Source organism: Mustela putorius, unplaced genomic scaffold (assembly GCF_011764305.1).
Source record: "Mustela putorius furo isolate JIRA1106 unplaced genomic scaffold, ASM1176430v1.1 tig00003845_pilon_pilon_pilon, whole genome shotgun sequence".
NCBI lineage: Eukaryota > Metazoa > Chordata > Mammalia > Carnivora > Mustelidae > Mustela > Mustela putorius.
In genome coordinates, this window is record NW_025421998.1 from 87187651 (window position 1) to 87212874 (window position 25224).

General features: G+C 39.7%; 1 protein-coding gene across 3 annotated transcripts in view; it reads right to left on the reverse strand.

The window, feature by feature from the left end:
• Nucleotides 1-25224, reverse strand: part of CHCHD3 (coiled-coil-helix-coiled-coil-helix domain containing 3) — a 277804-nt gene that overhangs the window by 209672 nt on the left and 42908 nt on the right. For all 3 annotated transcript variants that reach the window (XM_013050368.2, XM_004741737.3, XM_013050374.2), the window contains exon 3: nucleotides 9319-9400. In XM_013050368.2, the coding sequence (XP_012905822.1) occupies nucleotides 9319-9400 (82 nt within the window). The remainder of the gene's footprint in view (nucleotides 1-9318; nucleotides 9401-25224) is intronic.

The following is a 25224-nucleotide window of genomic DNA, read 5'->3' on the forward strand; positions in this document are numbered from 1 at the left end:
GGCTTAACTCACTGAGCCACCCAGGTGCCCCTCTTTAGTCCTTCTTGCAATGCTCAGAACACTACTGAGCACACAAGTGCCTCAGTGACTATAAGCTGACACCTCTCAAGTTCAGGTGGCGGAGTACCATTGGCTTCCACACGACTTGCCACCACACTGAGCAATTAAGAGAAATATCATAAGCTAACAGGAAATTCAAACTGCCACCATCACTTAAAATATGTACACAAACAAGCATTTCATATTAACTTATAGCCTACATAAATAAAGAATATTAACTTTAAACACAAATTCTCCAAAGATTTTGGTCCTAAAATAAAGGAGATAAGTGGTAATCATTCTGAGCAGGTGCCCAGATCTACTAAACAGGAGCACACGGCAGAGGTCATTTTCAAGTTATGTTTTATTTACTACGTTTTAGACATGAAAATCCAAGTAAATGCTTGCTATTCATTCCCACAGTGATAAATGAAAAACTTTACAGGAAGGACTCCCTGTCCACACAGAAAGGTAGTACTACTATAGGATGCAGAAGTGCACGGACTCCATAAGCGTGGGTTCAAATCCCTACTCATCACTTACTAGATACAAGCTTGGGCAAGTCCCTTAACCTCTCAGTTTTCTGGTTTAACAGAGGCAGGATGAATGACTCAAAATACATAGAGTGCTCAGAATAGTGCCGAACACATAACAAATACAAGGCAACATCACCTAAGATTTTTTTAATTTTCTCATTTTAGTTGAGCAAATAGGTCCTATACTCAGAAATGGTCTTAATAGATAATATGTGATCACAATAGATAATATGTGATCCCAGTGCGCATATTCTATGTGGCTGGCGTCTATAAACTGTGAACAAAGTTTCCAAAGACAAACCCTATCCGCTTCTGGATGAGTGGGATGCAAAAGAATATGGATTTTCTCAACAAAATATTTAACAGAAACTTAACATGAGGTACTTGCTTCTTAACAGCCTGGAAAGGAATGGGAAGGGGTTATTACTTAAACATCAAAATGTGCCAACGTTTGGAAATATTATAACGCTGAGAAAAAATTTACATCTGATTTACATCTATGTTGCCCACATCGCTCGTCAACTCACGGCTCTACTGGCAAAGCTGTTAAGGTCAGGATAGGAAAGAGGGGGCCCTCTCCATATATTTTTCCACTGTTTCCAAAGTGAACTGCCATAGAAGAATCTCAGATTCTTCTACACACTCTTCCTAACACAGCATTCGTTACCAGCAGGATCAGCAGATGGCTTCCAGAAGGGTGAGGACTGAGGGCTGAGCCAGGGTAAAGCCCAGCCTACGTGGACCACCATCATAAATACAGACTTCTGGACTCAAGGAAATGGACATCAGGCCACTGCCCACTCACCTTCTAAAACAGAATCAAAACTGCAGCCATCCAACAAATGCTGTGTGGACAAGTATCCTCCTCACACACCAAGCGTCCAAATTTGAGAGAAAATTATCCTGACCACAGGTTTCTCACACGAAGTCCTAATAGCATTAGGGCCTATGAAGGTGATTCCCCGGTTCTCTCGGAAGGGAAAGGAGTAGGGAAAAGGCTGACAGAGCTCTACATTCCTAATCCTAGCCCTAACCAGATGGCACTTGAGTCAGCTTTCTTCTGGAGTCCCTTTGAATACACGGGCTTCCTCTGAATAAATGTTTTACAAGATGATGTGAGACAGTATGATTCTATCACCTCAGCAATAGATGGGGTAGGGCTAAGGGGCGGTCCAGTTCACGTCCCGTTCTGCTGCTGACTTAGAAACTTCACATATGTCTATTTCAGTCACCTGTTCCTATAAGGGGATGATAAACTACGAACGCCATTGTCAGTGTTATGGGAGGAATGATAAATGGTTTAGAGAGCTTATTACAAGCTCCTCTCTTCTGCACGTACTGGTAAAGCAGACTGTACGTACTGGTAACGCAGAAACTTCAACAGAAACTACTAGAACCACAGAACACTCGGAAACCAATTCTAGAAACTTCCCATGTAGAAACCAACTTTAGCACAAATTACTTCAAACTCTAGGCTTCATGAGAGAAAACGCTGTAATTACTGTCAAAAGAACTGTGAACAAGAAGCGGTTGAACATCACTGCAGCTATTACAATCAATAAAAAAGTTACAGATCTCCACGGCATGCTTGACTGATTCTGCTTTTCCAGGTTTAATATTCCCACCATGGAGAAATGGCCTCTTAAACAGAATTCGGGGTAGGATCCTACAACAACACGGCATCGATAGGAAAGAAAATTGGCTTTGGAAAAAGAAGAGAGGTAACTAAAACAGACTGGATAATCCAGTGTCCTATAACGACTGGATATAGAAAGCAGTCATCTCGATTAAAAATTGAAAAGTGCCATTTGAAGAGAAAAAGATGAGAGTGGCAGATGGCGAAAGATTCCCATACCCAGTACATACACAGCACTTCTAATCATCTTCCAGGGAAAAAGTAACAGGTGGCTAAGACGCGGTCTTCCTCCTGCACGGAGAACAGGTTCGTTCTTTATCTACTTTCCAGCAAATGTAATAGAAAAGGGATAGGTATAAAATAACAGCAATGCAGTATGCATTTTAGAAAAGGCTTCAATAAGAAAACAATTCTATTACATAGGGATTTTTATACTACAGAAGGAGCTCTTAAATGCGAGTGCAGATAAAGGAATAATTTGCAGACAATGCCAACAAGCCATCCGCTATCCTTCCTGGAGCCAGACATGGGGACATATGCCCACATCACAGCAGAGTGGTACATGTCACATCTGGACATCAGATGAAAAGTGATGACTCAAATTTCTTTCATCACCTTATTTGCAAATATTTCTCAGTCAGAAGTGAGATTCATTTGCCTGTGACAGTTGAGTGCCTTGAGAAAATATTGATCAACTGATCTTTTAAAAGTCACTTTAGGGGCACCTAAGTATCTGCCTTCAGCTCAGGTCATGACCTCCAGGGTCCTGTGATCAAGCCCCACATCAGGCTCCCTGCTGAGCGGGGAGCCTGCTTCTCCTTCTCCCACTCCCCCTGCTTGGTTCCCTCTCTCACGGTGTCTCTGCCAAATAAATAAATAAAATCTTTAAAAAAAAAAAAAGTCACTTTAAAACTACACTTTTATAATACACCATTGATAAATATCAGTTATAAACAGCACTTGTTCCCTGAAAACTGTTGATTTTTTAAATTGTTATGCACCTAGAGATTACACGCAGGTTGAAGATATGCAATTTCATACATGTGTGATCTGTGTTTACAACTGGAAAGTGATATTCAACACTACACTAATTTAGAGCAAAGGTTTGTAAGTATCTATAGTCTCTAGTTAATGTCTTTTTAAAGGTACAATCTGTTTTTATTTTTAACAAAATATAGCATATACATGTATATGTTATAAAACAGACCATTCTTGCTAGAAGATTCTCAGGATTTTCCAGCTCCACCGATTCAGCTGAGCAAATGTTTGTGAGTGCTCACTATGTGCAAGGCACCACACCAGGTAAAGGGCTTCAGACTTACATATTTTCAGCGTGACACGAAGCCACGAATTCCCTGTTTTTCTCCAGTGGATTCTTTACTCCTTCCTTTCCCAGCCTTTTCTTCCAAAGGCAGAAAACAACTAATAATAAAACTGAAATGAATTATGAGTTTAAACAGAAGATACCATCAGTGTGAATCTCACTTTTACTGTAAGAAAGTATAGGCACAAATAAGCTTTAAGCCCTTATTTGATAACATAAGCCCTTACCCGATGCTATAAATTGTAAAAATCAATGAACTGTGTTATACTCTAACTTACCCAGATACTGACAAAATTTATGACTAATTTATTAAACCAAAATAATTATTTTAAGTCTCACAAATCTCACAAATTTAAGGTAATTTTCCAAGTCATTAAAAATGGGGTAAAATTTCAACTGATGTTCATCAAAAACCAGCAAGCAAGTCATCTTGGTTGATGTAGTTAGTTACAACATCACAGAGCTATTCCCTTTCTTCTTGGTGTCTTGAAGAAAGGTTATTAAAACTGAAACACTTTCACTCGCCTTTATAGGTAAAGGGGTGAAATTCAAATGCCAACGGCCAGAGGTCAGAAGTAGTCACATTTTTCTTGCTGTCAGAGATTGACTCTCGAGGTAGGGTGCAGAAGACCACATTTTCAAAGTCTATACTCAAACTGTAGCATACTGTGTCCCTGCCATACTGACCTGCTACCGTTCCAACACAGTGTGGTCAGCTGTAATCCAAAATAGGCAACACAGAATAACAGCAAAAACAGACTGCTGACAGGGGCATTTAATTTACTCTTGACTCCCAATACACCAAAGAACTATTCCATCCATGAGATGTTGTGGTAAGCAAAACTAGGATTCCAAATTAGACCCATCAATTTTAGCGTGTGTAGTAATATTACGTCAGTGATTTGGGGGGTATCAGTTTGTCAACTAAGCAAATCACTGCAGATTTTCATAAGACAGAATCAGATCTAAAGTAACCTGAATTGAGATTCCATGTGTAAATGTCTTCTTAGATATGGAAGAAGAAAGAAAGAAAGAAGCAGAGCAAGCGAAGAAAGCAAAGAAAGGGTATACTATATAATCATAGAGCTTACAACCAGCTGCATGGTCACTGGTCTTAGAAGAGCCCTTCTCCTAATAAAGCAACTTTTATTTTTTTTAAAGATTTTTATTTATTTATTTGACAGAGATCACAAGTAGGCAGAGAGGCAGGCAGAGAGAGGGGGGAAACAGGCTCCCGTCTGAGCAGAGAGCCTGATGCAGGGCTCGATCCCAGGACCCTGAGATCATGACCTGAGCCAAAGGCAGAGGCTTAACCCACTGAGCCAACCAGGGACCACATAAAACAACTCTTAACGAGGCTACATCTGCATGTGAGACTGAGTGGAGAGTTAAAGGAAAGGAGTTCAGGTACATTTTCAATGGCCTACTGAAATATCTTCTGTCTGAACGATTCCTAGACGGGATCTAAATACGTGCGGCATTGCCAGGCACTGTCAAAGGCCTTCCGCACCAGGTGGAACATGAGAAAGACACGCGGGAAGTCCCTTCCGAGCTGGCACACCCGCACATTGCGGGTGTGTGGGCTCTAACGGCAGGATATAGATCCAGGACCACCGTCTTGCATGTTTTCCCCGCCTGAAAGCATCTCACTACTGCTGTCTGCCACTCGGCAGTCCTGCACAGTTGCCGCAGCCAGTGCGCGACATCAAAATTTGCACAACTGGTGTTGGCAGCCTGGAAAAATCGCAGGAATGACAGCGGAACCATCTTTTATAGAAAGCTGTGGTGCCAAGGTTTCAATGGCACAGAACAAGAACATCAAACTCTGAGTCCAAGAGTCATCCAGAAGAAGCTGACCCAAAGTGAGCAACGCTGGGTTTCCCACTAGCAGCACTAGTGACACAGTGAGCCAGAAAATTCTTTGTCTGGGGTGGGGACGTGGTTACCTTACACATTATAGGCCGTTCAGCAGCACTCCTAGCCTGGATCTGCTAGATGCCAGTGACACCGAGCAAGTTGTGACAGCCAAAAATGTCTGCAGACATGGTCTCATGTCCCCTGGGGTCCGAAGCATCCCCCCTGAGACCCAGAATACTGCCTTAACCTATTTATTTTGCTTACATTTTCCTTTTTCATGGATACACAAGTGATAGGTTTTTAAAAATTCAAATGAAATCCTAATGAGGTCTTTCAATAAGATTTCTAAGAGATAAGCCATTATTGCTATAATTTGCAGCAATTTTTTTCTTAGTGGTATACCAAATGCTTCCTAAAATCAATAGTATCTTCAATTCAATGAAATTTAGCCACCCACCATCCTCTCCCCTTTGTTGTAAAACCTTCATCCTGATTTCCTTTTATGGAATTACTTCTTCCCCACCGTGTACAGTTTCAGCAGTACCCAGTTCTTCACTAGCTAGTGGGTCTCTCGTCTTCCTTTTGATTCTTTTGAGCTACCCTATATGCTTCTCAAAATGTTCTTGCTTCCTAAGTTAGCCAGAGTTAAGTTTCAGTCTCTCAACCAAAAACCCAACTGAAACAAAGGTCCTTCTTTAAGCTAGCCTGATAGAAGACATTTTAGATTTCTCTGCCAGAGAGTTCACCAGCTTAGCGAAAATGTTACTGTTCCCTTACCAAAAATGTTCCCTTACCATTCCCTACATAGGCAGAGTGAATGGGGTACAGATGACACTGAAATTGTTTAACACAGTATGATGGGTCCTGTGGATTCATTGTACTCTTCTCTGTTTTTCAGTGTGCTTTAAAATGTCCGTAATAAAAAGGTTATACAATGATAATAAATATTCTATAAGAAAAAAAATACATGATTTCCAAAGTCCTTTTTGCACAAATTTGGCTCCTTACATATATGTGTGTCTATGTGCCAATCTTAAATGCTTGAGAACTCACCTACCATTATATGGGCACCTGAGAGCAAGGTAAGACTAGTAATCGGCATGTATACAAGTAACAGAACAATGGCCTAAGGAACCATTCTCTAAAGTGGCATACAAAGCTTTATTCAACTAAGGCTACAGATATAATAATGTATCAAATGCTTCTTGACTCCAAAAACTTGCTTTTAAAAGGCTATACATAGGGGAGCCTGGGTGGCTCAGTCGATTAAGCATCTGCCTTTGGCTCAGGTCCTCATCCCAGGGTCCTGAGATGGAGTACTGCATCGGGCTCCCTGCGGAGATGGAGTACTGCATCGGGCTCCCTGCTCAGCAGGCAGCCTGCTTCTCCCTCTGCCCCTTCCCCATTTGTGCTCTCTCATCTTCTCTCTCTCATATAAATAAGTAAAATCTTTTTAATAAATAAATAAAAAGAAAAGACTACACATGAAACTTTCTTCATGTGGAGCTCCTGGGTAGCTCAGTCAGTTAAGCATCTGACTCTTGATTACGGCTCATGTCATAACATCAGGGTGGTGAGATCAAGTCCCACATGATCTCTCGCTCCCTCAAGATTCTCTCACTCCCTCTCCCTCTGTTCACCGCCCCCTCCCCGCCCCTGCGTGCTCTCTCTCAAAAAATAATTTAAGATTTTTTTTTTTAACTTGACAGAGATCACAAGTAGGCAGAGAGGCAGGCAGGAGGGGGGTTGGGAAGAGGGGGAGCAAAGAGCAGAGAGCCCAATGCAGGCCTTGATCCCAGGATCCTAAGATCATGACCTGAACTGAAAGCAGAAGCTTTAACCCACTGAGCCACCCAGACGCCCAAGAGGTTTTTTTTAATGCTTTTTCTAAATTTTCTTCTCCAGTAGAAAGAGAAGAAGAAAAAAAACTATTGATTCTACTAAGAACTATCATATAGTTCTTTTTGCCAAGATTTGACAGCTGGAAGTTTTCATGAAGAAGCCTTCAAACAATATTTTTTTATATAAGAAAAAATAATAAAAAGGTTGTACTACCCTCTGTTCTCCTTAAAGGTGACAGAAAATAAATTCCTTATCAATAGTCATTTGTCCAGTTTGCAGAGAGGCTGCCAACCCCAGTCCACATGAGATATGAAATCGGATCTCACTGGTACCTTTTATTCATCTCATGTGCCCTTTACCCTTCCACAGACCACAGCAGATCAAGTGGGAGTTGAATAACAAAGGGGGAAAAAACCCATAAAACAAAAACCAAACACTGCAGTAAGGCGTTACTATAACCAAAAACCTGTACTGTATGGGGAGGGAGGAACACAAAAATCCTATGTGAAGTACAATAAGCAAAGTAAATATGAGAGTCTAATCAAAAAAGCCTTATTAAAATAAAATTCAATTAAAAATAATAAAATTTCAAAGACCAGAAATTCTACCATAACGTATCGATTTTCTTTAGTTCTTAATGAAAATGGTCTGAAATTTTTTGAATATTTAAATTTCACTCTCTAATTATATACTCCATCAACCTAACCCAATTAAATAATTATAAAGTGCTGCGTAAGAAACTATTGAAATACACACAGACCCTTTTATCAGTACTAATTACATCTTGATTTTTTAAAACCCTAAGCCATGAGCCTTCCCTATTTCCTGACAAAATGGTGGTCTTAATCTAATACTTATATCCTTTTCCAGACATTTCAAGCAAATTAGAGATAGCTTAGCACTCTGTCAAAGGGAAAGAAATATTAGAGAACATTTTCAAATCCCCTAGTTTAGAAATAAAATCTTGAAGGCCCAGGTTATATTATACGTTGAAGGTCCTGTGGTCAGTGAGGACTAGACTCCATTTAGCTCTCACAAACAAAATAGTTAAGCAGCCCAAAATAAAAACAAATACATACTCGGCATCTACACGTGGTAGGCATGTGCCTAGTATTCACAGCAGAAAGACATTCACATGATTATATAATAAAATCTGTGCTAAATGCAAATTTCAGAAATAGCACAGATGGGAAGCACTTGACTCTATCTTGGATTAAAATGTATTCACATACTTTTATGAATAAGGATATACTTTAAATCTTTAAAAGTAGTATTTTTTACTAAAAGAAAATATTATCATGCTGTTTTGAACATTGCTTTTCTCCAATTTATGGCCTTTCCACATCCTTCTGAATCAGCACATAAGGATCTACTTGACTGTGTAGTATTCCACTGCAGGCATGTACCATGATTCATCCACCCAGTCCCCTTAATGGGCATGTGGATTGCTTCCAGTTTTCTACTATAACAAGAACACTTCAGTGAACATTCTTTCAGCTGTTAGTAGTATTAGTAATGACAATAATTGCATAGATGTACAAAAGACTAAAATGTTCAAGAGTGGGACAGAATTACGGAGGATTTTAAATTTCCAATTTTACATATTTCCCCAACATCTTCAGCTTTTTAAAGTGAGTACATTACTAATTAGAGTTAATTAGTGTTAATATAGACACTATGTCAAATATGACATTCATCATTAGCAACAATATTGTAAGCTCTAACACCCATTGTAGACCATACAATTTTCAATCATAAATGCGTTTGTTGGAAGAAACTCGCCTAAGAAATGCCTGGAGAATCCCCAAGAACTACTTCTCACTGAGTAGGAAACTTCTCAGCAATCATGTAGCTAAGAACCACACAAGAGATACAGTGGTCACACTCAAGTGTGGGAAGAGGGTAACACTGGGCTTTTACAAGCACAATCCAAAACTGAAAACGGCCACATTCTCATGCTCAACACATCCCGAAGTGCAGCCAAACACAAATAATGAGTCTTTTTACAATCATTCATCTCCAAAAATGTTTTGTTATTATGATAAGAGGGCAGCAAAATCACTCTCACATACCACAAAACTCACCGTTTCTGGTTTTCAGACTCTTTCCTGGCTTGTTCCAATGCCAGCTCCTCAGCCACTCTTCTCTTCAATTCTTCATCAGAAACTAGGATCAATAATAAGTAGAAGGAGAGAAAATCAGCATTATCTTAAAAAACAAAAGCAAGAAAACACTCCAGAAGATAAAGCTGAGGCTAGATCTTAACGGACAAAGTTCTGCCCATTAAGTTCTGCCCATCTGGTCAGTGTCTCCTTGGAACTACCTAAACACTGTAGAAAAGACCAATTAGTGCACTTCAGGAGTAATTTAATCGAAAGTTCCCTGGAGACCTAGAAATTTCCACACCTGCCAAAATGTATAATAAACTCAAGGAGGTGCTTAGTGCCCACTGGGGACTGAGCCATTAAGTATAAATTCTTTAAAATGATGTCGTATCATTAAAGTCTGACAATCATGTATAAGGGGAGGAGAGGCTTAAGAGAGGGACTTCAGAGAGGAAAATGACACCAAAACATTCTCATTTGATAATTAAACACTTCAATTTTTTTTTTAAGTAGGCCACGCCCAGTGTGGAGCCCAATATGGAGCTTGAACTCACAATGCTAAGATCAAGACCTGAGCCAAGATCAAGAGTCAGAGACTGAACCCACTGAACCACCCACATGCCCCATACAATTAAACACTTTAAAAAACCATTTATGACAGTAAATCATTTGTAGTTATATTCATCTTCCCACGACTTATAAAAAAAGGCATTTATGATTTATGAACATTGTAAAGCCATATTTTTTGGAAAATATGTCATTCAACGTCAAGTGCCAACAATTGCAGAGAGACACAGAAAAGTGCTGAGAAGACAGCTGGAGCTTTCTAAATACCTGGTAACTTGATTTGAAACATCTGGTCTTTTCAAATGGAAGATGTTGTATGGTATGTTTTATTAAGATCCTTACAGCTATGATAGCAAATAAAATAGACAAATTTTATATATTGCTAAGACCCATCCATAAGAAATAAGCAGAGACTATTTCTGCTTTACCAGGAACGCACTACCTAAAATCATGACCAAGAAAGCACCAGAAAAACTTGGAAGGATCTAAGAGTACACACAGGACTTAAGAAGTACTTCAAATGGTGGAGCCTGTTAGGTGGAAAACCAGACAGACACTTTATGTGATGATCTCCATGTTGTAACTGCCTTGCCTCAGGGCATATACAAAAACTGAATTACAATGGAATATGAAAAACCTTAAAAATTTAGCTGACACTGGGCAATAACAATGAAGATATGGAAAAGGTCATAAGGACCTCCTAGGTATGGATTATCAGAAAACAAAAACAACACCAAAGGACACCATCAAGGTGAAAAGACAACCCACAGAATGGGAGAAAATACTGGCAAATCCTATAGCTGACAGAAGACTTGTATCCAGAATACACAAACAAAAAGACAACAAAATTAAAAATGGGCAAAGAACTGAAACAGGCATTTCTCTAAAAAAGATAAGCACACAAAACATGGCTCAACAGCATTCATCATCAGGGAAACACAAATCAAAACTAGGATGATATACCAGTTCAAACCCAATATCATCAAAAAGACAAGCATTAACAAGCGTCAGTGAGAATGTGAAGAAATTGGAACCTTGATACATTGCTGACAGGAATGTAAAGTGACGTGGCCACCATAGAGAACACTTTGGCAGTTCCTCAAAATGCTAAACACAGCTGCCATGTGATCTAGCAATTCCACACTTAGGTACTGTATATACTCAAAAGAATTTAAAATATTTATGGTAGCATTATTTGCAATATACCAAAAATGAAAACAACCTAAATGCCCATCACTGATAATAGATAAACAAAATGTATATCCATCTCAAAAAAGCTGTAAAGAGAAAAAAGAAAATAATATAAAAACAGAAAAATGGAGCGCCTGGGTGGCTCAGTGGGTTAAGCCGCTGCCTTCAGCTCAGGTCATGATCTCGGGGTCCTGAGATCGAGTCCCACATCGGGCTCTCTGCTCAGCAGGGAGCCTGCTTCCCTCTCTCTCCCTCTCTGCCTGCCTCTCCGTCTGCTTGTGATCTCTCTCTGTCAAATAAACAAATAAAATCTTTAAAAAAAAAAAAAAACAGAAAAATAATAAAATGGACAAGGAATCATAGAAAGGAATCAATACCATTGGAGGTCTAATCCAAACTTGGCCATCAACAATCTGGAGGACCTGAGAGGGAAGTTACTAGCCTCTCTGTACAGTTTTCCTCAAAAGCCTGTTTGTTCTCAACTGGATGTTCTCCAGGGTCCCTCTGATCTATATACTACACCACTGTTTGGCTTCTCTCCTACTTCACAGTCTGTAACATGAGAAAGATACAAGTCTTGGCTTTGAAAAGGTCACAGAAAATCAAGAACAAAACAAGAAGAGAGAATTTTGTCTGCATTCAGGCAAATCTCAAAAGACTTTTTCAGTATTCAAGGTTTAAAATAATACCAACATCAGCAGAGACACTACAGATGGCAACAGCTCAGCCAAAAGTCCGAACAGTCTTTGTTTTTCCATCAGCAAGACTTTGGATCAATCAGGTAACCTACCTGAGTTTTGATTTTTCTCATCCAAAACCAGGACCCACTGGGTTATATGGGGGTCAGTTGGCTATGAAGTTCTAGACTATGTACTCCACAAGGTGACAATTTTCACATTTCCAGCTACTTCTCATAAACAAGCAAAACAACATCGCACATTTTTTCAAGCTGTTCACAGCTGGTAGCTCTAATTAGTAGCAAAACCTGAAACAAATATTAACCCAACTACTACGACACAAACTGTACTCTTGAGTTTCCCATACCAGTTAGAATCTACGGAGAAAAAGGCTGACATGCACAATCACACAGCTTTCCCCCTCCCACCCCGGGACTTTTTCAAATTATCACGGCAACACTTTTCTCAGGCAAAATTCAGTCGAAGTCTCGGTCACAATTCAAGTGCATTTCATTCAAACAGTTAGAACTAGGCTTCAGGGAAACCTCAGCGTACAAGGTCTGAGGATGCAGCAATGGGATAGGTTTTCGAAGTGAGCCAGTAAGTCTCCAGGTCTTCGTGGTGCATTTTAGGCTGTTTATACAGGAGCTCCCTACTACGGGAAAAGCCGAAGTCCGCAGAGAGCTTTTTAAGGATGATGTGATAAACCTAAAATGGAACAGGAAGGACTCCATTACCAAATGGCGACCAGCTGGGAGGCTGGGAAGGAAGCCACGCAGGAGAGACTGCAGAGAAGGGAAGTGTAGCTTTAAGGCTTATCCTCTTTCTTTGTACCATCCTGCCTATCCTGTGAGCCCCTCCACCCACTGTGGGTGAGGGGGAGAAAAGGCTGGAGGTCACTGGAGGTGTCATCTAGGTAGGCCAGAAGGGAGAGGGGTATGGACTGAGAAAGCACCACAAAGGGATGCAAGGGGCCAGAAACTCCGGAGGCCACTGAGGAAGACGTGCCCAAGGGACCCACTGGTTGACATCACTTTCGGTCGGTAAAGAGATCAAAGCACAGCTGTCTTTCTAACACCCCAGCTATTTCTGGAAAAGAAAAAAGAAAAAATTACAATATTGGGTCTCACGTCCAAGGTCACAGCTGAAAAAGTAATTACCTTAGCTACAAGGGAGAATTTAAAATAACAAAAGATAAAACATGACCTAGCATAAAGAGTTTAAAATCTAAAATAGCAAATCAAAGCCAAAGCAGGGAAATAAACCAGTACAGTAATGGGTTTTGAGCAAATCTAAGTTTCATGTTATTTGTTTTTAAAATCAATAGAATACAGAAAGCAACAATATATTATTTCTTCTGATGGGTCTTGTCCAAAGCACAGAAGGGAAAAAGATATACCATGTGGAGACCACTATTTAAAATGGCCCTTCTGAAAACACTCGTTTCAGCTCCCAGGATCTGAACATTTTCTCAAATAAAACTGTTATTAAATTAAAAGGTCAGTGTCTCAGGATGGGCTACTTTAAGAGAAGCTCAGGAAAGGCCAACCTTGCCTATTAGCACAGGGAGTTTCCAAGCAGATCTTTAGGGATTGGCAAAGTTTGTGAAATGAAAATAAGTAAAAAAGAGAACTGTTCAAGCCACATATATCAGATTTGCCATGGAAATCTGCAAACCTATTTCAAGCTCAGTAAGTATGTTTCCACAGCTTTGACATACATACAACACTTTGCTTTTAAAATGTGTTAAGACAAAAGGGTATTTTCTTCACATACTTGAACCCTATACTTTAAAAAAAAAAAATCTCCTCAAAAACCACTTCATTGTCTTTCTCAATGGCAAATGTATCTTAACGTATACAAGTGCTAGCATTTTCTCAATTAGTTGTAGATGACCCAACACTGACCATAGAACATGTGAAAAAAAAAACGCCCAGTGTTTCAACTGCATGGTTATAGCAAGTTTGGCCCTAAATCCTTTCTTTTCTTTTCTTTTCTTTTTTTTTTTTGTAAAGATTTTATTTATTTCTCAGAGAGAGAGAGAGCACAAGCAGGCAGAATGGCAGGCAGAGGCAGAGAGAGAGAAGCAGGCTCCCTGTGAGCAAGGAGCCCGACGTAGGACTTGAACCCAGGGCCCTGGGATCATGATCTGAGCCGAAGGCAGCTGCTTAACCAACTGAGCCACCCAGGTGTCCCCCTAAATCCTTTCTTTAAAACTATTACTTTTTTGTAGATTTTATTTATTTGAGAAAGACAGACAGAGCACAAAGGGAGAGGTAGAGGGAGCAGCAGACTCCCCACTGAGCAGAGAGCCCAATGTGGAACTCGATCCCAGGTCCCTGAGATCATGACCTGAGCCAAAGGCAAACACTTTATCCAACTGAGCCACCCAGGTGCCCCTTTAAAACATTACTGAATATAATAAATATTTGTATGGTTAAAAGCAGTTCATGATTCCTAACAAATTTGTGTTTGTTTTTAGTAAACACCTTTCTAAACAAATGTTTTGGTTAGTACACTAATTCTTTTTTTATTTTTTTAAGATTTTATTTATTTATTTGACAGATAGAGATCACAAGTAGGCAGAGAGGCAGGCAGAGAGAGAGAGAAGGAAGCAGGCTCCCTGCTGAGCAGAGAGCCTGATGCGGGACTCGATCCCAGGACCCTGAGATCATGACCTGAGCCGAAGGCAGCGGCTTAACCCACTGAGCCACCCAGGTGCCCACTAATTCTTTACTACCTAGCAAAATCTTTTACTCCTCTTGGCCACATTCTAAATTTCTAAGAACTTAAATCCTTTAGAGATTCTAAGAATCTGAATTTCTCAGATTCAGTTCTCAGGGTTCAGGATTAAATAAGAAACTCCTACTTATTACAGAGCCTAGTATTCCTAGGAATAAAATACCATGCTCTTAATTCTCAGAGAAAGTGTAGCATAAATTCCATTTGCTTCACCGGCCTTCTATGTTATACGACTTGTGTCCAAACTGCATTTTCAGAAACTTCTTAAACTAGGGCAAGACAAGGAAGGAAGAAGTGAGAAAAGAGATTCACAATATTCAAGATAGTTCCTTGAATGGAGAACAGACCCCAAACGATGGAAGAACTTCATGAATGCCTCATCATGTATGAAAAAACAAAAAATTGAAACTGAAGCTATGATTCAATTTATACAGATTCCCTGAACCTCAGGGGACATATCAATGTCCTTTGTAACATGGACATGACTAGGACTTTCCCTTCCCTTCATTTCCCTTGCAACATCCTTACACTGTAATTTCCTCCCCAATTACAGTATTTCTTAAACAATCTCCAAAAGTTACTTAATAAAAATGATGGCTTGCCTCTTAGGAAAATGTCAGGTCCTCTGGGATCTTTTTCTTTACTCCAGTTCTCTTTCCGGTTTTACCATTTGCTGATATATGTCATTCCAGATTTATAATGCTTATTATTTTCATATGCCAGTTTAAAAACACTGAAGGGAAACTACAAAGATCTGCTCTAAGAGGGACATACATGTAGGTAACTGCATAACACGAGCAGCAGATGTTACAAAAAGACTGAGGCTCTGCCAGGATTGAGACAGCTGAGCCCCAGCTTATACCATGAGACACAGCCAAATTAAATTTTCAGCTCCATAGAAATACCCATTAATCTGATAATTTCAATAAATTCATTAATACAAAAAGAGCACTGATTGTTTTAAGTAGAATAATGGGAGCATCCATGCAATCAATGAAATACAGCACAGAGTATATTGGAACTCAATGACTCACAGCATGGGTTGCAGGATAAATCCTGTCCCCCTCCTTATCTTATAAAAGGTACAGGGTTTGACTGGAAAAAGAGTCAAAAGATAATAAGGATAAATCTCTGAGGTTAAAAAGAAACATGTAACGGTTTGCCATTACCCATTTGTGGCACCATTTACTTGGCAGACAAATAAACCTGATTTAAACACACATACACACACACACACACACACACACACACACAACACACAACACAGGGGAGTATACTAAGTGTGATGTTCAGTTGACAGTTACATTCATTATCACCCAAGGATAATGTATCTTAAGACTGCCTTCAAACAAATGCCGTCTGTCGAGATACCTGGCTGAGTAATTGAGGCCACCTATACGACACAGTTAATGACAGTGTTAGAATGAAAATCTGTAAATGCACATTCATAACCATAAATATTGAATCAGAAGGCACAGTGGTATAGAGTGTGGCCACCTAAACATTAGCAGCATCAAGTTAATGGCTTATTTCGTTGTATTACTACTGCTCCATCGGGATTTATATACCTTTGTAAATTTCTAATTTGAACAGCACAATATGCAAATAAAGTCGACTTTATTGTTTCCTCCGCAACCAGCACTCGAGGCGACCGGTTCCACGTTCCATTCTATGGGAAAACACACATCAATACTACGCCACTGAAGCAGAAGAGCACCAGAGAAGCTCATCAGTCACATGCTACAGATTCCACATTTTTAAGTAGATAATTCATAAAACCGGTATTGAGAACCAGGTACATCTAGTATTTCACGTCTCAATATCCTGAATAATAGTTGCACGACCTCACAAAGCCTCAAGGAAAGTAAGATCCATAATTTAAATTAAAAAATAATAATTACCTCTGGATATTGCTTTTTGATGCATAGCTTAATTTTTTGTGTTTCATAAATGGATGTGTTTTGTTCACGGGGGATAAAACTATAAATTAAACTGTGTTAATTCTCCAACCCCAAATAAAGAACCAAGACCACCCAAACCTGTTTCCATTTCGTTTCGGTAGTCCTGAGCGTGGCCATACTCAAACATTTCTTGGAAAGACCCGTGAAATGCAAAGAGGACCGAGCTGGAAACGAAGGGAGTTCCCCTTTAATCTAGGCTTTGCCACAATTGGTTTTTGTGATTTTGCTCAAAATCACACCATTGCTCTAGGCCATGGATGGACAGTTCATCTGTAAACTTGAAGGCCCAAACGAGAAAATCTCTAAAAGTCAAGAGCCCTTCCCCTGAAAACACGGGTTAGATGGGAACCTCATGGAACTGAATTCATGCTTAAGCCTCCACTTCCCCTAAAAGCCCACTAAAATGAAGGGAAAGGGGGCGCCTGGGTGGCTCAGTGGGTTAAGCCGCTGCCTTCGGCTCAGGTCATGATCTCAGGGTCCTGGGATCGAGTCCCACATGGGGCTCTCTGCTCAGCGGGGGGCCTGCTTCCCTTCCTCTCTCTGTGATCTCTTCCCTTCCTCTCTCCTACTGTGATCTCTCTCTGTCAAATAAATAAATAAAATCTTTAAAAAAAAAAAAAAATAAAAAAAAAATAAAATAAAATAAAATGAAGGGAAAGGAATAAAAGAGTACATCACTGGCAACGTACATGGTCAGTTGCTTGAAGTTACACTCCTCATTTGGAGAAACTATCGGATACCCACCCAGCAAACTACCAAAAACAGCCTCTAAGCTTCACAGACAATGCAAAACTAAAAGAGGGAGAAGCAACATTGTGCAGGTTATGACAGATGTTCAAAAAGGATGTACTAATTTTTTGATCTGTAGAATCAAACATCGTTGTTACATAAAATAAGTCATCAACTTTTGAGGTTGGGAAGATTTAGAACAAACATATACAATGTAAAAGCACATACAATGAAAGTAAAAAGTGTACCAGCTCCTCAAAAAAGAAATTCAAGATAAGCTCCCCTTCCCCCAGCCCACCCCACCCCCACACCACTGCCACCATCACCAAGTTTGCTCCTGGACCCTCCTTTCAGAAAATCTGGAACCAGGGTGCCTGGATGGCTCAGGGGGTTGAACCTCCAATCTCTCTCTCTTTTTTTTTTTTAAGATTTTATTTATTTATTTGACACATAGAGATCACAAATCGGCAGGCAGAGAGAGAGGAGGAAGTGGGCTCCCTGCTGAGCAGAGAGCCCCATGCAGGGCTCAATCCCAGGACCCTGGGATCACGACCCCAGCCCAAGGCAGAGGCTTTAACCCACTTAGCCTCCCAGGCGCCGGGAGCCTCCAATCTTGATTTCAGTTCAGGTCATGATCTCAAGGTTGTGGAGCTAAGTCCCATGTCAGGCTTTGCACTCACAGCGGAGAATCTTTCTCTCTCTCTGCCCATCCCCACAATCCCCACCACCCCCAACTCGCATGCCCTCTCTCTTCTATCTCATTCTCAAATAAATAAATAGATCTTTATTTTAAAAAATCTGGAACCACCACTACGGACAGTATAATATTTATAAAGGAGAGATGGATGGGTATTCATTACGAACTTCCTGTACTAGCCATAGGTTTCAATGCTTAAGCTCTTCTATGGCCAACCATATGAACTTATTTTTGTTTATTTTCTTCCAAATCAAGTAACCCCTAGGAATAACACAAACTAGGGAAATCCATCAATTCACTAGATAGGAAATGCACACTGACTTAATCCTATGCTAGGCCTTCTAACAGATGAAGGTATATGGTCAGAGATTGTAGCCTGAGTTAGTAAAATTGTGCTCTTGAGTTTTACCAAGGCTTGCTGCAGTCATGGAGTGCTTCATAAAGGAGGTGGGACATGAGCAAGGACCTACATTAGGAATGGAAAAGAGGGGCGCCTGGGTGGCTCTGTGGGTTAAAGCCTCTGCCTTCGGCTCACGTCATGATCCCAGGGTTCTGGGATCAAGCCCCGAATCAGGCTCTCTGCTCAGCAGGGAGCCTGCTTTACTCCTCTCTGTCTGCCTGCCACTCTGCCTACTTGTGATCTCTGTCTGTCAAATAAATAAATAAAATCTTAAAAAAAAAAAGAAAGAAAAAGAAAAGGAACCCCCAAAAAGCACGTTTGTAGGAAGAAAAAAAAATAGAAGCGTAAATTAACGCCTAATCATGAGGAGGCCTGGAAACCAAGCAGAAACTGGGATACAAAATGTTTAGAAATAGGGCACCAAGAACAGCTATTACAATATGGAAATAATGCAGGGCACCTGGATGGCTCAGGTGGTTAAGCATCTGCCTTCAGCTCAGGTCATGATCTCAGGGATGGGGTCCTAGGTCAGGCTCCCCGCACAGCAGGGAGTCTGCTTCTCCCTCTGCCCCTCCCCCTCCACTCATGTTCTGTCTCTCACTTTCTCTTTGTCTCTCTCTCAAATAAATAAAATCCTTAAAAAATCATACAGAAATAATGCAATCAAACAGGGTGTTATAGGAAATTTATTCTGCCACAGGTTTGCAGATAAACAGGATGGGGAAAGCATATGGCAATGAATGAGAGGTTCTCAAAGTGTAGCTCATCCCCCCAGGCCCACCTCTCTCCCTTCCCATGGTGCTGCAGCACCAGGAACTTCAGCCCCAGCCCAGACCCATAAATCAAATACCGTGGGGGGAAGGGGCAGCACTCCATGTGTTAACAAGCCCTCCAGGCAATCCTGATGGTCACTCAAATTTGAGACAGTGGCATGGGATGATGAACACCGACCTGAGCTTAGGATACTGGCAGTAAAGACATCGTGGAAGATACAAGAGCTTTCGTGGAGAAACTGATCCTCCATGACTGACAGAAGGAGAAAGAAGTCAAAGGTGCACCCAGATGCCAAGAAATTAATACCCATGATGGTCAATTAAGAAGGAGAGGCTGTTTGGGCAACAAGGATAATGAGTTCCATTCCAGACATTGTCAATTGAAAGTAATGGTAGAATCACCACATGGAATTGTAGGCAATTAGATAGTTGAACCTGAAATTCAGATTTGATTTGCGACTTGGCAGGAAATGCTGACTTGGGAATGACTATTACAGAGCTGAGCTTAGTGAATTCTGGAAAAGAAAAAAATGCATGAAGGGAAAAAAGTATAAGGATTAGGCCTTAAAAATACATCAGAAGAAGGAGGGGAGTGAAAGAGCAAACACCAGTAGGAGCAAAGAAGAAATGGAATGGAAAGGAAGAAATGAACCAAGATACCATGCGCACAAATGATAGAGATTTCATCTCCTGCGCCAATTCCAGTCAACTGGCAGTAGCTGCTTGGGGTGCTGGTGTGGAAGGACTCCACGGCCAATTCCAGGTTCCGTGAATTACAGCCTCCGCTGGGCACTGGAGAAGATCTAGCAGCACAGCTAACAACTACTTATTATCCCATGGAGTGCATGGAAATCGGATAGTGTGGGCATCAGGAATCAGTGGGAAGAGAGCAATGGAGGGCAGCAGTGATAGGCCTCACCAACAAATTTAGAAATAAAACGAGAACTAGGTGGAAAATTTATAAATAAAAGAGGATTTTCACAAAAAGTGCCAATCTGTGCATGTTTTAAGGGCGGCCATAATGAATAATCTACAACAAAACTGTAAGAGGCTGACGAATGCTAGTTGTTGTTTCTGGAGAGTAGTTGTGGAGAACACAACATATACATTACTCATTAGGATACGGTAGTTTAAGGTACAGGAATGAAGCCCAACTATAATTTATATATTATATTACAGTCCACTTTCCTCATTACCACCCTGTTGCAAAGTTCACAGTGCAATTTTTAAAGTATATTTTGTAACAGTGAGACGGAGTGGACAAGCCCACTTCATGTGCTAAAAAGCTTTAACCAAGACTAATGTCCTTCCCTAAATAATTTGCTTTGGTAAATATAAAGTCAAATACCACTCCAACACTTAGACTCATAAATCAATCCTCCCTCTTCCTATTGTTATGAACTAGTGTGTGCTCTTTAGCAAGAAAAATTGTATTTTATCCAAAAATCCTTTAATCACTAATATAATAAGTGATTAAGTAACAAATAAACAAAATAATGGGATATTTAGTTCTTTAAATTCTGACCAACATTATTTTCTCAGGGAGTCTTTAAATTATCTTTGTATGTAACCAAAGCCCAAGAAAAGACTCGAAAGCCTGAAAATAAAATCTACCCTCTAATCCACCTAACTGTCCACAGCTCTGGGAAATCAACGGACCCCAATCTCAAGACTTTTCTTCCCTCAAATGAAAATAAAATGTCTGGCCTAATTATGGCCCTTTTGAGAAGGAAGAAAACTACAGAGTCCTATTTTAGATACTGACCCACTACTAGCCAGTAGAAATAGTAAGGGACCACAGACAGACCTCTGGGTTCCACTGCCTGCATTTACAGCCCATCAAGTGGAAGGTGCCAAAAGGGCCTATTTAACACACGAGCTAACCACTTCAGAACAATGGCCTCTCCTGGGAAGTTTTTAAAAAAGCAATTCAGATTTAACACCCATGCTTAATTCATATTTTATTTATGGTACTTCAAATATATTAAAACTGTGAGAAAGCAGAATACACATCAGTACTATATTTTTCATTAAGCTGTAGTGCAATATCCTGAGCTTTGTTTTTTTGTTTAATTTAATTCACACTGTGATAATTAGATCAGCCTCTTTTTTGAAGAAAAAATGTATCGATAGCAGTGCTATTTTGTCCTTCATCTAAAGTAACAAATCTCTACTTACTGTAAAGAAAACAGAATTTCAATGTAGCCATCATCTCTAGTAAGGGAAAAATGTGGAAGCTGTGAATCGGCTGGTCACAGCTGCTTATTATACCATCTTTAAGACACAAGACTTCGGGGATGCCTGGGTGGCTCAGTCGGTTAAGCCTCCAGCTCTTGATTTCGGCTCAGGTCATGATCTCAGGGCAGTGGGATGGAGCCCCATGTTGGGCTCCACATTGGGTACGGGGCCTACTTAAGATTCTCTCCCTTTCTTCCTCTCTCTCCCTCTCCAAAAAAAAGGGGGGGGGGATTTCAATACCAAAGGTCTTGTTCTGTCTTTAAATCCAAGAATGTATTTAACCTTTTTCTCTAGGAGTAAAATAAATCACCCATAGTAAAGTTAGGCTGAGCAGAAGATAATAGTAAAACATTTATTGTGATTATGTATTTATCATGATTATATATTCCTAACAATCCACAAACTTCCTCAATATCAGTGTTATACAGAGAAAGACAGTAAAACACTTTTCTCTTTCAGTAACATTTCACTTTTATAACTTACACCGTGCGCTATGTAGGTTTCAGGATGTAAACTTTTAGAATACCCAGCGCTGTCCAAGGTAGTAATGAAAACAGCTGCTTTCTTTGAGACCAGTGGTTTTCACCCTTACCCGATACAATGCTGCTTTCTTTCAGCAAACATTTTGTAATATGCCCTTTACTACCCTGAAAACAGACAATAATTTGACACAAAAATTTTTAATCACTGTAACACCCTAGGTGTTCTTTTAGAAAAAAAAAAAAAGAAAAAAGAAACTAATGTGTAATAAAATAATGGCTTTTCACTATATAAATGCTCAAACCTAACCACACTAGAAGATGTATCAGCCTGAATCTTGAGCTTATATATTAAGTCACCACAAAGGCAACAGCTTTCACTATTGCTACCCAGCAGCTACATTCTCAGAAAATTCAGTATATCTTAAAACCATGCAGAACAGACAGTCAGCTTATATATTAAGCTCTGGGCTGAGTAAGCAGGTTTTCAATTGCATGAATTTCTGCTGGGACATTCAGAAAATTGAGGCCATAGGACAACTTCAAGGGACAGAACTCTCTCAGGCACTGTAAGACCTCTAGATCCCTGCCCATACCACTAAACACCAGGAGCTCCCCAAAGAATTTCTAAAATACCCACCTGGGAGTCCTGTGAATTGTGTAAGACTGATGATTCACAGACCTGTACCCCTGAAGCAAGTAATACATTATATGTTAACAAAAATAAAATTTAAAAAAGATCTAGAGGGGCGCTTGGGTGGCTCTGTGGGTTAAAGCCTCTGCCTTTGGCTCAGATCATGATCCCAGGATCCTGGGATTGAGCCCCACATCAGGCTCTCTGCTCAGCGGGGAGCCTGCTTTCCCCTCTGTCTCTGCCTGCTGCTCTGCCTACTTGTGATCTCTGTCAAATAAATAAATAAAATCTTAAAAAAAAAAAAAAAAAGATCTAGAACATTCCATTGTCTCAGAAAACTCTCCTGGGCTCCTTTCTAATCAGTTCTTATTTTGCCTCCCCCATCCCCCACTCCCCAGAGCAACACCCACTGTTGTCTTTTATTATCATAGAAAAGTTGTTTTGCCTATTCATGCACTTCATATAAATGGCATCACACAGTAAAAAATAAAATAAAATAAATAAAATGCCCATCTGGAAGCAGTGCAGCCCCACCACCGAGCATCACTGTTTGAGACTGAGCTAGAATATTCACTCTGGTACAAGAAGAACATGGGAAACCTAGCTACTTTGTGGTGTGTATAACCACCACTGATAGTCGCAAATAATGCACTGATAGTAATATGAAGTTTCCAAACACAGATAAAAATTTGCAGGGGGCTGCAAAATTTTTTTTAATGCTTTGCTCCAAGGTGCGCAAGCATTAGTACCATCCTCTCTCTTCATACTCACTAAAATCACATTTGCCCAGTCCCATTCTTACACAACGCCTTGATTTTACTTAATTTATCCCAAACCACTTTTTGTCAATTATTGACTTGTCTAATTTTTTTCTCCCGATGCCTCAAGATAGGTCCTCAAAGGATGAGGACTCCATCAGGAATTCAATGGAAATGGAAAGGCCGGTATAAATGGCAGCCGAGAGACTCCAGCTCATTTGTTAGACCTCAGGAATACACACAGATACAAAATGACACCCATCTACCCACCAACTGTTCTAATGTTCTCATTATTAAAAACTCACAGACATTTTCAGGTTAATGTCTTTAAGAGAACAATTTCCCAAACATAGCACGCTTCCCATCCATAGTGTCCGCCTCTGATGATTCTTGGCCAATTAAAACTCTATGTTTCATACGTGACAATATCAGTTGGCCAATTAAAACTCTATGTTTCATAAATGACAATATCAGAATTAACACCAAACAAAGTTCAATAGGCCATATCATTTTTGTATTCCAGGAAAATGAGAAAAGGATTTAAAGTTACTCACTCTAAACTGACTAATAATAATTCACAGAGAGACTTCCTTGAAATTAAGGAAGTGAAGGTTTACTAAGGAATAATTTCTCTATAAATACCAAAAATAAATTAGCTTTCACTATAGCATATAATAGAAAACTGTCTAGCATAAATTATAGGAAGGCAGCAAGAATGAGTACAATCCAAATATGTAAGATACTTTAAGAAAAATGTATTTATGTCATTTTTAAGTACCTTTAGCAATTGGATCCAATCTTTTAAAACATGTTATCAGGTAAAGGTCCCTAGAACTGCTCTAACAAAACCAATAATTAGAATACCAACTTACTGTCTGTAAATAGCAATTTCTAATGTACATGACAATTTCATAAAATAATTTGCTAAGTAATTTGAGAATTCCCCGCAAGGAATTTTCTTACCAAACCCTCCCTCTCTTCCAGCCCATCCCCCATCCTGCTACGCTAAGTAAACATAAAGCTTCTCTAATTTCGTGACAAGCTGTCATTTAAATGAATCCAAATTAATTTTACTGCATCTTTTTAACATTTTTTTAAGTGGCTTTAACATATTTTATCCGTAATACAGTTTATAAAGAATTTAACAGTAAAAAATAAGATATATATGTAATATAAAAATATCTTTAATAGTATAATATGTTCAGATTTAAATTTATATGCATCTGAAGCATGACTGTGAAATAATGAAAATAGTATAAAACGTCACACATGAAAGATCTCCATTTCGCAATCACAACCATTGTGCTTGTGTGTGTGTGTGTGTGTGTGTGTGTGTACATCATAGGATTGTAAAACAGAGAAACACATCTTATTTCATTTCTCTGAAATGGAAAAACAGAGCTCAATGAGAAGCACAGCAAAAGTATTTAAAGAACCAGGTTTAAAGACATCTGTGTTCTGTTCCTGACTTTATCCTCTGTGACTTACATTCTTATCTATAAATTTCCAATGAGGTTTCTCTTCAATACGAAATGAAATAAACTGAGAAGGTATTTTAAGGACAATGATGAGCATCATTACAAATCAGAATGAAACTCTGTTCAACTGAAGAGCCTCCAGCCTTGGATTTTTTAAATCCTGACTACTATATAATATTTCATTGAGCCAACACTGTATATTTCCCAAGAGATCACAAATTTTTCATCATACAGAAAAGATCATGTAATTTAAAAAAAAGAAAGAAAGAAACTGAAGGGTGCTGGACCGGCACTGCGAGGGCGGAGGTGGGGGGAGACTGTAAAATGGCTGATGGGATTAAGGCGCCAGGTGTTGTACTCAGTGACAGACCACTAAACTGTACACCTGAAACTAATATCACACGGCATTAACTGGAATTTAAACAAAAACCTGAAAAAGGAAAAAATTGTGCTGTGCCTCTCATGAGAATTCAGGATCTGGCCTAAAGTTGAGGCCCAATTACATAAGTATTTCAGCTTTTGATCTCCAAGGTTCATGTATTTATTGTAAATGAATTTGAT